General features: G+C 42.6%; 1 protein-coding gene across 1 annotated transcript in view; it reads right to left on the minus strand.

Moving 5' to 3' along the window:
• Nucleotides 1–13843, minus strand: part of LOC115160719 (potassium voltage-gated channel subfamily H member 7) — a 113536-nt gene that overhangs the window by 83325 nt on the left and 16368 nt on the right. Inside the window, exon 3 of the mRNA XM_029711040.1 lies at nucleotides 5687–5842. Coding sequence (XP_029566900.1) covers nucleotides 5687–5842 — 156 coding nt within the window. The remainder of the gene's footprint in view (nucleotides 1–5686; nucleotides 5843–13843) is intronic.

Below are 13843 nucleotides of genomic sequence, written 5' to 3' on the forward strand. Positions count from 1 at the left end.
TGTGCCCAATAATGTTTGTACCATGTTTTGTGCTGCTACCATGTTGTTGTTATGTTGTGTTGCTACCATGCTGTGTTGTCATGTGTTGCTGCCTTGTTATGTTGTTGTCTTTGGTCTCTCTTTATGTAGTGTTGTCCCTCTTGTTGTGATGTGTGTTTTGTCCTATAGTTATATTGCAGGAGGCCTTTTGCCTTTTGGTAGGCCGTCATTGTGAATAAGAATTTGTACTTAACTGATATGCTAGTTAAATAAAGGTCAAATAAAAAATTTAATAAATGTAACACTTTTGTGTATGCTAAAGACATTTTGTATATGCTCTCTATCCACAGGAGATGGACATCAGCATTCATGAACCCCCAGTCCCGCATCCACCACACCTTGACCTTCCTTTGGGCTTCCTGGGGCCTGGCAATCCCCTTACCATTTGGAGTGACAATCATCGAGCTAGAATCACATTATGTAAAGATGTATAAATGTAAATACTATTCAAAGAGACAAAGTACATTTTTTCATAAAACAATCAGTGGACTTTATATATAACAAATGCATTCACAAACACAGTGCATTCGGAAAGTATTCAGACCTCTTGACTTTTTCTACATTTTGTTTCGTTACAGCCTTATTATAAAATGGAATAAATAAAAATACATCTACACACAAATAAATACATCTACACACAATACCCCATAATGACAAAGCAGGTTTTGAATTTTTTTTGGGGCAAATTTATAAAAATAAATAAATAATGGAAATACCTTATTTACATAAGTATTCAGACCCTTTGCTATGAGCCTTGAATTTGAGCTCAGGTGCATCCTGTTTCCATTGATCATCCTTGAGATGTTTCTACAACTTGAATGGAGTCCACCTGTGGTAAATTCAATTGATTGGACATGATTTGGAAAGGCACACACCTGTCTATATAACGTCCCACAGTTGACAGTGCATGTCAGAGCAAAAACCAAGCCATGAGGTCGAGGGAAATTGTCTGTAGAGTGCAGAGACAGGATTGTGTCGAGGCACAGATCTAGGGAAGGGTACCAAAACATTGCAGCATTGTAGGTCCCAAAGAACACAGTGGCCTCAATCATTCTTAAATGGAAGAAGTTTGGAACCACCAGACTCTTCCTAGAGCTGGCCGCCCAGCCAAACTGAGCAATCGGGGGAGAAGGGCCTTGGTCAGGGAGGTGACCAAGAACCCGATGGTCATTCTGACAGAGCTCCAAAGTTCCTCTGTGGAGATGGGAGTACCTTCCAGAAGGACAACCATTTCTGCAGCACTCCACCAATCAGGCCTTTATGGTAGAGTGGCCAGACAGTAGCCACTCCTCAGTAAAAGGCACATGAAAGCCCACTTGGAGTTTGCCAAAAGGCACATGAAGGACTCTCAGACCATGAGAAACAATATTCTCTGGTCTGATGAAACCGAGATTGAAGTCTTTGGCCTGAATGCCAAGCGTCAGGTCTGGAAGAAACCTGGCAACATCCCTACGGTGAAGCATGGTGGTGGCAGCATCATGCTGTGGGGATGTTTTTCAGCTGCAGGGACTGGGAGACTAGTCAGGATCGAGGGAAAGATGAACTGAACAAAGTACAGAGAGATCCTGAAAACCTGCTCCAGAGCGTTCAGGATCTTAGGCTGAGGCGAAGCTTTACCCCACTTCAGCCGTGGTGTAAAGTCAAGGGGTTTCAAAACTTTCCGAATGCCCTGTACTGTGTCAACATGGGTTTTCATAAGACACCTAGACTTTTATAAAGCTACGGCTGAAGTAAACTCTCACCTTGTAATGTCCCAAATGAAAATGATTTACACACATTTTTAAAGACCAATCTTATATGATTATGGCCTAATTCCTATAAGGAAACACACAAAACATATGATTCTTATACAATTCCTGTGTTTCTCACATATGTGACAATATATACTGTCAGACATATAGTTCTGTATAATGCTTGTGTATGAATGTGATGTACTTCATATAAGACACTTATGTGATCCATAGAGACCCTTTCAAAGGTTCCATAAGTGGTACAGTTATACAGGTGTAACAGGGCTATTGTGCTAGAAAACGTTTCATAGCCTACTGGAATGATACTGAATAACGATGTTATTCATGCTATCGAATATCCCTGCATTACAGTGGGTAGGAGTTATGTTTAGAAGTTATGCATTTTATAGTAAATGAGGCCTATGATATTTCCATTGACATTTTGCCATGCTGACTGCAAATGCACATCCTGCTGTGTCATCATCTGCTCTCGCTTTTTTCTCATTGGGTGACCCTAAACTCGGAGCTTCTACTCCATCCCTTGCTGCTCGACTCATCTGTGGACCACACGTCCTCTCCCTCGGCTAGTCTAATGACGAGCAACACATTGTATAAGTTGATGTTCAATATGGGAAGCTAACTGCTAATAGACTTATGATTTTTTGATTTCATAAGTAAATTGTAAGTAATAGAAAGTATTGGTACCGCTAATCCTGTACCTTTATCAGTTGAATATTTGCATACTGTTACATACTGTAGCTACTATGTGAAGTATTTTCTATTTTTATAAGCTAGCTAGCAATAGCCAGAGCCATGTATTTCATGTTTCTAAATACAGTATTGTTAGGGGGCTGGCCCAAGTGGGCCAAGCTTGCAGTATGTCACCAAAATGTGTGTAGATTCCTTGAATAGGGAAAATGGCGCCACACAGCTTCCAGAAAACAGCTGCTTTCAAACTCAGGATTTCATGGTTAATTGAGGTAAGACAGTAATTCTGCTAATAGATTTTGCATGCATTAACTACACCGAGACACGTGCAGCCCAAAGCGGGAAGTTAAAAAAATACGTAAAATTCACGAATGTTCCGAAACGTCTCTTTAATCTGTGTGAAAATTACACCAAGATCTAAACCCAGCATCACCAGGCATGGCCTCCTGCTTCACGTGCTCCGACACATGTTTCGTTTTCATTCAACTGGGACTGCTTGGTATGAATGGTCACTTGCAGATAAAATCTGTTGATTTATGAATGGTAGGGCAGAGACCACTTGATCCTCTCTGAGCCTTCTGAATTATTGGATTTATGGGCCTGTTTTAGTGTATTACACGTGCTTATGTCAAAATACAATGTTCCCAGTTTTTTTTGTAGAACACAGTTCCTGTGTGTTTTGTGGAAACGTCAAAAGAGCAGAATATTTGAGAAGCAAGAAGAAAGGGAATTGAATTTTGAATGTGCTTTTAGATTCAGCCCCATTACTCTACAGTATTTATTTCCTTTGGGAAAGAAGAGAGGGCATGCGGCTGCCTCTCTGCTTTATACCATTAAGCCTTCTACGGGTCATTTACTCTAAACACATACATTTTCCATTTCATACAGCAGCTATTAATCCGTCGCAATAACTCAGTATGAAATTACAATTAAATGGTTCAAAGAGGAAGACATAATGAGAGGAAAGCTCTTTGGTTGTACCCAGTGAATCTAGTTGACAATAGAATCCTAAATTAAAATAATTGATAGTATTTTATGTGAATCTATACCAGTGTAATTTTCCCACAAATAGCATAGCGGAAAGATACATTTTCATACGGTGCAATGCATCTCTTTTCCTGGTAATGTGTAGCTGTTCTATTTGCTCAGGTCTTGGTGACATCTTGGAAAAAATCCTGAGAAGTGGGTTCTGTGTGCAGACTTTGTGAAGGAGGGATTATGCTCTCACTTGCATGTACTATTGTGCTAGTTGCTATGATACCTGGAGCCCGTACAGTATGTATGGGATCATAATTAGCTCCCCATGGTCCCTAAAATCAATTTGCAAGGAAAGCATATTTGTATGAGGCCAATAACAGCGGGACTATGCATTTATGTCCATAAAATGGATAAAGCATAAGTGTGCCTGTGGTGTCTGTCTGCTGATCTGTCACACCACCTGCGTGTCTGTCCCTTCCTTCTGTGGCGCTTTTTCACACACACACACACACACACACACACACACACACACACACACACACACACACACACACACACACACACACACACACACACACACACACACACACACACACACACACACACACAAACTAGCATTGCAAAATTCCAGGAACTTTCAATAAATTCCCCTTTTTTTCCCCCCAGAAAACCAGGGTATTTATTGAAAGTTCCCAGAATTGTGCAACCTGACACACGACACACACAGAGGAAACACAACCCCCACCGCCTTGGGTGCAGTGTTCAGGATTCATGCTGAACCAAGGGGAGGGCTCTGCCTTGCTCAGTGAGAGGACATGCTCGGCACCTTCAATCAGGAGCAAGCAGAGATGTCTTGTTGACATTTACACCCTCTGACACACAGCAGTGGAGGAGATGGTAAAGATACAGCTCCCAGTTCAAACCCCACTGCTCGGTTATCTCTATATGAAAATAAGAGCAGAGATGGCAATAATCCACAATCGTGGAGGCCAAATAAATTGTGAAATAAAATGGCCATGCAAAAGCTCTCCTGCCACTAAAAAGGCATCTGTGCTCATTTATCCTATGGAAGCAGCTAGTCGATAGATAAAGCCCATTATCTATTAGTTTGAGCTTTCTACTCAGTTTCCTTGTGAAAAGAAACATAATCTAGTGATCTGTCTTTCAGATGATAAAATAACTGTCCAGTGAAAATATCACTTTTAAAAGTTCATATTCTGTTAATTAACTCATACCCAAATGATGTTGTATATTCCCTAAATAGGGGAAATGGCACTTTACAGCTTGCAGAAAATAGTCACTATCAAACTAGGGATGTCATGGTTAATTGAGGAAAAACAGTAATTCTGCTAATAGATTATGCATGTATGAACTACACATGGACACATCCAGGCCAAAGTGGGAGGTTTAAAAAATACTGACAAATTCGCCAAAGTTCCAAAACATCTCTTTAATATGTTTGAAAATGACACCAAGCTCTAAACCCTTTGTTTCATTCAACTGGGATTGCTTGGTATTTGTGGCCAAAGCATTTACTTGCTTTGGTTTAAAAAATGCTTGCTATTTCCTCATAGAACATGATGTCATGTTAGCTCATTGGCTGAGCTGGCCAATCAGCGGTCTACTCGCATTAATATCTTTATGACGGGCATACACTTACATGGCCCACACTGTTCTGTTGTTGGGGTAAGCCCACACCATTCCAACACAGAAAAGCTGCTTTTTAACATATTTAAATACTTTTTTTCTGGAAGGAAAACTGTTTCACTCATATTATTATTAATTATAGGTAATATAATTAATGAAACACTGGACAGTTACTTTAAGCTTTGTTCCACTTTAAACTTTGTTCCAACTTGCTTAATTAACCTCTTGCAGATGTAGATGAGGACGAGCATGAATAATCGCAATTAGTGGAATCCACTTGTATAATTGCTCTTCTATTGAAGAGGAGTGTGTCTTTGGGAACTGGAAGGAAGGCACCACAAAGTCAATTCGGGCTTCCTATGCGATGGGCTCCTTGATCTAGCTGCAGTCCTACATCATTACATAGGCTGGGTCCTAAATGGCACCCTGTTCCCTATATTGTGCACTACTTTGTCCTATGTAGGGAATAGAGAGCCATTTGATGCACATCCATTCTGTATTGGGAAGAGTCAAAACAACTGTAATATTTCATACCCACATTACCAGTATACAGTACAGTGCAGTGCATAGGGTAAAATACTCACTGGAATCAGTTCTTTCCGGGGATGTGTGGTTCAGTTTCTCTGTCGAGTCGCTGCTTCCTTCCTCAAGGACGTAATCAAAGTTTAGGATGAACAGCATCACTACGCCTTCCTCGTTCTTCACCGGGATTATGTGAGTGTAGCACTGGAAGTCTGACCCTGGAAGAGAAATAATAAACTTGCCATGTCTAAAAGCTGACGTACCTTATGCTCTCCTTCCATAGTTGAGCTCCACTACAGTATAACTTCTAATCCATTTTCTCGCACCTTTTTAATAATAATATAGTGCTGAGGGTTGGATTCTTTCTAAAGCCGCCGAGGAGAGAAACAATTACTTCGACATTATTATTATTCCAACCGTGATTATTGGAATAATAATAATTTATTATTATTATTATTATTCCAACCATATTATTCCAACTATGCTGTTAGTGCAATTGATAATGTAATAAGATGTTGCTATCAACTCTTAGGGCTAAGTGTTCATCATGAATTCCCTAGCTATATGATAGTAAGGCAGTTCGCTGATTCGACAGGGTCACTGATTGGCCAAGATGGCACTAGATAAGTAGCGTGCTTTATGCGATTAAAGGCCCAGTGGTGAAACATGTTGCCCTCAGACTATCCTGCATTTGCAAAACATTGGCCTAGAATGAGGACGTCTGAGGCACGTGGGAGCTGCAGGCTACAGCACACAAGCCAGGCCAGGGCTTCACAGTGTACACATAGAATGTGCCCAAATGGAACCTTATTCCCTTTACAGTGCACTGCTTTTGGCCAGGCCTCATAGGGTTCTGATAAAAAGCAGTGCACTAGGGAATAGGGTGTAATTTGGGACGCAAACATAAGACTGCAATGACTACGCTTAGGACAGAGTCATACCAGACCTAGTGCTGCTGAGCTGCCTCCTTAAGTGAAGGAAGAATCCATTATCGAGACCTCATCTGGGTACTGAATTGCACCTAATTCCCTAAATAGTGTGCTACTTTTGACCAGAGCCCTATAATAATCCCTCATTCACAAGAGTCAGGGCCCTGGTCAAAGCATTGCACTATATAGGGAATAGTTTAAAGATTTAATGTCACGTGCACAAGTACAGTGAAATACCTTTCTTGCAAGCTCCAAACCCAACAACGCAGTAAGCAATATCAATGTAGCACTAAAAATAATGTAGGGTAGAACAAAAACATAAAAATAAGAAATAAGAAGAAGAAGCAAGCACCTCCCTCCGTAGCACCATGCGATTGAGGGTGGTACTGTTCCCATACCAAGCAGTGATGCAGCCAAAATGTTCTTAATAGTGCAGCTGTAGAACCTTTTGAGGATTTGAGGGCCCATGCCAAACCTTTTCAACTTCCTGAGGGGGAAGAGGAGCTGTCGCGCCTTCTTCACGACTGTGCGCATGTGGACCATTTTAAGTCCTTAGTGATGTGGACTAAGGACAGGGACAGGGAGTGGACAGGGAGTACAGGAGGGACTAAGCACACAGTCCTGTGGGACCCCCGTGTTGAGGGTCAGCATGATGGAGGTGATGTTGCCTACCCTCACCACCTGTGGTCGGCCCGTCAGGAAGTTCAGGAGACAGTTGCAGAGGGAGGTGTTCAATCCGGGGGAATAGGGTGTAATTCAGTGGAGGCTGCTGAGGGGAGGACAGCTAGAATGCAGCGAATAGAATGGCATCAAACACATGGAAACCATACTGTATGTTTGATGTTGTTAATAGAGTTCCACCTCTGCTCCAGCCATTATCATGTGCCCATCATCCCCAACTAAGGTGCCACCAACCTCCTGTGATGCTATTTCAGACACAGGGGTTGAATTTCTCCAGGCAGAATGGAGAAGAATAACAACTGACCACAAGCCAGTAAATGTGTGTTTTACGGAAACTGAATCAGTTAGGCTACAATACAATGTAGTATATGCAAAACATTGAATGCAACATTTAATCCAAGCTTAATAGTCTCAGCACCAAATCAGTATTAAAGTAGGTGATAGTTACAAATATTTTGTCCATGACAGTAATTGTTTGAATCTTTGAAATGTCACGCAAACCGCTAACAACGCTCAGAATATCCTTACCAGAATTTATCAGTCAAGAGAGTGTTAACAGATTGCAAATTATTTCAGCGCTGCTGGAGACACTACAACAAAACAACAATAATCTGCAAGTCTGAATGTTTCACATGCATGCTATAGCTGAGCCATGCTATAATAATAGAGGAAGAAAAGGTTGACAACACCATCAAGACCTATTAAAGGGGCGCTGAACTCCATGATTTGGCATCGTTTTCCAGCTTGGTCTTAAAGAAATGCAGCGGCCATGACTGAAGCTAAACGAGAGTTGTCTCGGGGGGTGGTTTAATGTGGGTGTCTCTTGTGTGTGTGTTCGCACGTGGCAAGCGTTTGTACATTCCCTCTGCCAAAACAGTACACAACCCATTCATTCCGGAACATTTTGGACAATACTTATTTTTTTACAACAATTATCCTATGCACACTTTATAGTAAATTTATGTCACTAGAATACATGTGTCAGACTCATATCGATGCCACATAGGCCGTTTTTGAGAGATTGACTGTGCTCTTCCAGTTACCTCAAAACTCAACTGAATTCTACTGTGTTTAGTTAATTACCACCTAATTACCACCAACAAAAATGATGATACAGGAACATTTTGAGTTGGTTCCTTAGGGTCCTCCAATCTATTTAGAGCCAGTACAATGTTAGGTGGAGCATCCCGGGGCCTTGGTAGGGCATCAATGTTAGGAAAATGTTATTACTTGCTTCAAAGGATACCAAACAAGCTTATCAGAAAGGCATCGTAAACAAAAATACATACTGAAATGTTAAGGGTCCTTCCATATAGACAAGTATACACTATTATATTCATTTGTATGGCTATATAATTTGAATAGGAGGCATTCCTTATCATCATTTTTTGGTTTGTTCATAAGTTCACATTGTTGTTAGAAAATGGAAGGCCAGGACGTTGAGGGTGGTCTCCTGGTGCCTATATGCACGGTTTAAAATTGCATCCAGCCTTGTTTCAAGTTTTTATTTCACATGCACAAGTACACTGAAATTCCTTTCTTGCAAGCTCTAAACCCAACAATACAGGAATCAATATCAATGCAGGACTAAAAATAACATAAGGTAGAACATAAAACAAACAATACATTTTTTTAAAAATTAAAAAGTGAGCAATATACAGGGTCAGATCCAATACCATGTTTACAATGTGCAGGGATACTGGAGTGGTAGAGGTAGATATGCACTGCCACTGATGATGCAGAGTTATCTGGCTGCTAAATCTATCCACTCATTAGATTATGTTCAACTCATAATTTACTCTCCCTAATCTCCTAGGACCATAACCCTATATCCTCCACTGCAATATAATGCTATCGGCATTACCATTGAAGTGTAAAAAGCAGGTTCAGATTCATTCAATGTTATTCAGAGTAGACAGAAATAAATCCTTTCCTTAGTGGGACTCCGTTTCTCCCGAAGTCTCGCTGCCCTCATAAAACAAGCCACACATCGACTGCTCTTCTAGGAAGAACACCTGATGTGCAATAATAAGCAATAAAAAATGCCCATCCTTCCCTATGCAAATGTCTCTGTCTCCCTTTGTCTACCAGCCAGGCTCACAAAGAACACACATTACACATTCACAGGAATCGTCTCAGAGCTGGATCTCACACCACGCTGCCAGTCGCATTCATTAGCACTAGCTGTCTGTCTGACTAAATATATCAATCTTTTGTTGGACTGCCTTTACATGTCAGGCTTTAATAGGATGCTTCCGTGCATCAGCAGCCCCCATGGAACAACCCTTCTTAAACAACATTGTATTTCCTAAACTGTGAATTACAATGTTTTTATTGGATGAAGGAAAAAAGAAGAAGACATTTAGCTGACACTTATCCAAAGCATCTTACGGTCAGAGCGTTCAGCTTAAGGTAGCTACTGTAGGTGAGACAACCACATATCACAATCATTGTAATTGTGGTGAATTGGTAATAAGTAAAGCCTTCAGATATTTAATCTGCTATTGGTTATAACAAAATCCGGTGTATAAAACGCCTCACTCACCTCCTCTGATATCGATACTGTTCATTGTCAGCGCTTTAAGATTCTCCTTATAAAGGAAGATGCCAAAGGAAGATTCGCAGGTATTAAACATTCATTGCTTTTAGTTAACAGCATTTAGGATAACCCGCAATTACATGATGAAAATAACACCTATTCATCTTCATCTTTCTCAGCAATAAATTATTCAGTGTATGCACGGATCTTGTATCTGTTAGTTGGTATACATTAATGTTGCACATTGTATCACATTTTAAATCTGTGCAAAGAAACTCGCTACTGTGTGTGAGTACAGAATATGCTGCAGGAAAGAGGAGACCCACGTGGACCCAAGAGGGGGCCAGAACGGCAAATTCAGCAGAAATATGTTTGGGAATTGATTTACTAGATGGGAAAACAACACCCTTCTAAAAGGGTGAGCTATGGGGGTCCCTCCTCATCCTGTCACCCGCTGAAAGTCAGCTGTATAATAATTCATTCCACTGGGGGAAATAAAGTAAATAAGGCCAATAATTTCCTACTTTTGGTCAGGAAACTATTCACACCTTTTCATAGCCATTAGGAAGGCAGACATACTCTGGTGTGTTGATTGAATAGAGAATTCTCCAGTTAATTCCCTGTGCCAGTACACAGATCAAATCAGACTACATGCATGATTGTGGAAAGTGGCCAGGATGTAGAGCAGTATGCAATTGTGCCTCTCGGGTTGGTGGTAAATCTCATTTGGCTTATGGTTTGAGAGGTGTTATTCAGTGCTATACATATTCCTAAACAATTGTGTCATTAGGTGTGTACACAGTTGTATTCACTAGGCACCAAATGGAAGAGAATGGACTGAAACCCAGAGCATATCGGACTGCTTCTCTCTACCATATCACCGGATTCCTGCCGCTCCGGATCATTACACCAGATCATTACTCTGGATCATCGCAGCTAGCTAGCTGCAAACGAGTGGCTACTGTTAGCTAACGACTCTCCCGAAGCAAGCACCAGCTAGCCTTGAGCTAGCCTCGAGCTAGGCCCATATACCAGCTACTTCTAGGGCTACAATACCTCCTTTGCCAATTGGCCTGGACCCTTTATTGTTGACACGGAGTCCAGTCGGACTGCCGACGTGATCGCCCGATGTGGTCTCAACAGGCTATTCTGTTACGATGTCGCCGAAGAACCAGCTACTATCCCCGGCCCGCTAGCTTTTCAGAACGCTGTGTCCCCTGCTTGCTTAGCATAGGAGTGACTACCGAACAGCACCCTGACTCACCTATTGCTGCTCTTCTGACCCTATGATCACTCGGCTACACAGCTGATGCCCCCTGAACTGTTTCAATAACACGGTACCTCATTTTGTTTACTTGTCGGCCCCAGCCTCGAACTCAGGTCCTGCATGTGGTCCTCAGGTCCTGCAACTGACCTGCTCTGCCCATTCATCGCCATTTTCCTGTTGCTGTCTTAGCACTCCTGATCAACACCTGTGATTGCTTTAGGCCTCTCTCTAATGTCAATATGCCTTGTCTACTGCTGTCTTGGCTAGTTTTTACTGTTTTACTTCACTGTAGAGCCTTCAGTCCCACTCAACATGCCTTAGATAGCTCTTTTGTCCCACCCCACACACATGCGGAGACCTCACCTGGCTTAACTGGTCCCACCAGAGACGAAACCTCTCTCATTGTCACTCAACGCCTAGGTTTACCTCCACTGCACTCACATCCTAACATACCCTTGTCTGTACATTATGCCTTGAATCTATTCTACCACGCCCAGAAATCCGCTCCTTTTATTCTCTGTCCCCAACGCACTAGACGACCAGTTGTTATTATAGCCTTTAGCCGTACCCTTATCCTACTCCTCCTCTGCTCCTCTGGTGATGTAGAGGTTAACCCAGGCCCTGTAGCCCCTAGTTCCACTCCTATTCCCCAGACACTATCATTTGTTGACTTCTGTAACCACAAAAGCCTTGGTTTCATGCATGTTAACATCAGAAGCCTCCTCCCTAAGTTTGTTTTATTCACTGCTTTAGCACACTCTGCCAACCCTGGTGTCCTAGCCGTGTCTGAATCCTCGCTTAGGAAGGCCACCAAACATTCTGAAATGTTCATCCCCAACTACAACATTTTCCGCCAAGATAGAACTGCCAAAGGGGGTTGAGTTGCAATCTACTGCAGAGATAGCCTGCAGAGTTCTGTCATGCTATCCAGGTCTGTGCCCAAACAGTTCGAGCTTCTACTTTTAAAAATCCACCTTTCTAGAAGTAAGTCTCTCACTGTTGCCACTTGTTAAAGACCCCCCTCAGCCCCCAGCTGTGCCCTGGACACCATATGTGAATTAATTGCCCCCCATTTATCTTCAGAGTTTGTACTGTTAGGTGACCTAAACTGGGATATGCTTAACACTGTGGCCGTCCTACAATCTAAAATAGATGCCCTCAATCTCACACAGATTATCATGGAACCCAACAGGTACAACCCTCAATCAGTAAACACGGGCACCCTCATAGACATCATCCTGACCAACCTGCCCTCTAAATACACCTCCGCTGTCTTCAACCAGGATCTCAGCGATCACTGCCTCATTGCCTGCATCCTTAATGGGTCGGCGGTCAAACGACCACCACTCATCACTGTCAAACGCTCCCTAAAACACATCAGCGAGCAAGCCTTTCTAATCGACCTGGCCCGGGTATCCTGGAAGGATATTGACCTCATAGATGAGGCCTGGTTATTCTTTAAAAATGCTTTCCTCACCATCTTAAATAAGCATGCTCCATAGCCATTGGTTCACTCCAGACCTGACTGCCCTTGACCAGCACAAAAACATCATGTGGCGTACTGCATTAGCATCGAATAGCCCCCACGATATGCAACTTTTCAGGGAAGTTAGGAACCAATATACACAGGCAGTTAGGAAAGCTAAGGCTAGCTTTTTCAAACAGAAATTTGCATCCTGTAGTGCAAACTCCAAAAAGTTCATGGACACTGTAAAGTCCATGGAGAATAAGAGCACCTCCTCCCAGCTGCCCACTGCACTGAGGCTAGGAAACACTGTCACCACCAATAAATCTACGATAATCGAGAATTTCAATAAGAATTTTTCTACGGCTGGTCATGCTTTCCACCTGGCTACCCCTACCCCGGTCAACAGCTCTGCACCCCCCACAGCAACTTCCCCAAGCCTCCCCCATTTCTCCTTCCCCCAAATCCAGATAGCTGATGTTCTGAAAGATCTGCCAAATCTGGACCCCTACAAATCAGCTGGGCTAAACAATCTGGACCCTCTCTTTCTAAAATTATCCGCCGCAATTGTTGAAACTCCTATTACTAGCCTGTTCAACCTCACTTTTGTATCGTTTGAGATCCCTAAAGATTGGAAGCTGCCGTGGTCATCCCCTTCTTCATAGGGGGTGACACTCTAGACCCAAACTGTTACAGACCTATATCTATCCTACCCTGCCTTTCTAAAGTCTTTGAAAGCCAAGTTAACAAACAGATCACCGACCATTTCGATTCCCACCGTACCTGCTCCGCTATGCAATCTGGTTTCCGAGCTGGTCATGGGTGCACCTCAGCCACGCTTAAAGTCCTAAATGATATCATAACTGCCATCGACAAAAGACAATACTGTGCAGCCGTATTTATTGACCTGACCAAGGCTTTCGACTCTGTCAATCACCGCATTCTTATCGGCAGACTCAAAAGCATTTGTTTCTCAAATGACTGCCTCGCCTGGTTCACCAACTACTTCTCTGAATTCAGCATGTCAAATCGGAGGGCCTGTTGTCCGGACCTCTGGCAGTCTCTATGGGGGTGCCACATGGTTCAATTCTCAGGCCGACTCTTTTCTCTGTATACATCAATGATGTCGCTCTTGCTGCTGGTGAATCTCTGATCCACCTCTACGCAGATGACACCATTCTGTATACTTCTGGCCCATCTTTGGACACTGTGTCAACAAACCTCCAGACGAGCTTCAATGCCATACAACACTCCTTCTGTGGCCTCCAACTGCGCTTAAATGCAAGCAAAACTAAACGCATGCTCTTCAACCGATCGCTGCCCACATCCGCCCGCCCG

This window comes from Salmo trutta, chromosome 24, assembly GCF_901001165.1.
Source record: "Salmo trutta chromosome 24, fSalTru1.1, whole genome shotgun sequence".
Taxonomy (NCBI): Eukaryota; Metazoa; Chordata; class Actinopteri; order Salmoniformes; family Salmonidae; genus Salmo; species Salmo trutta.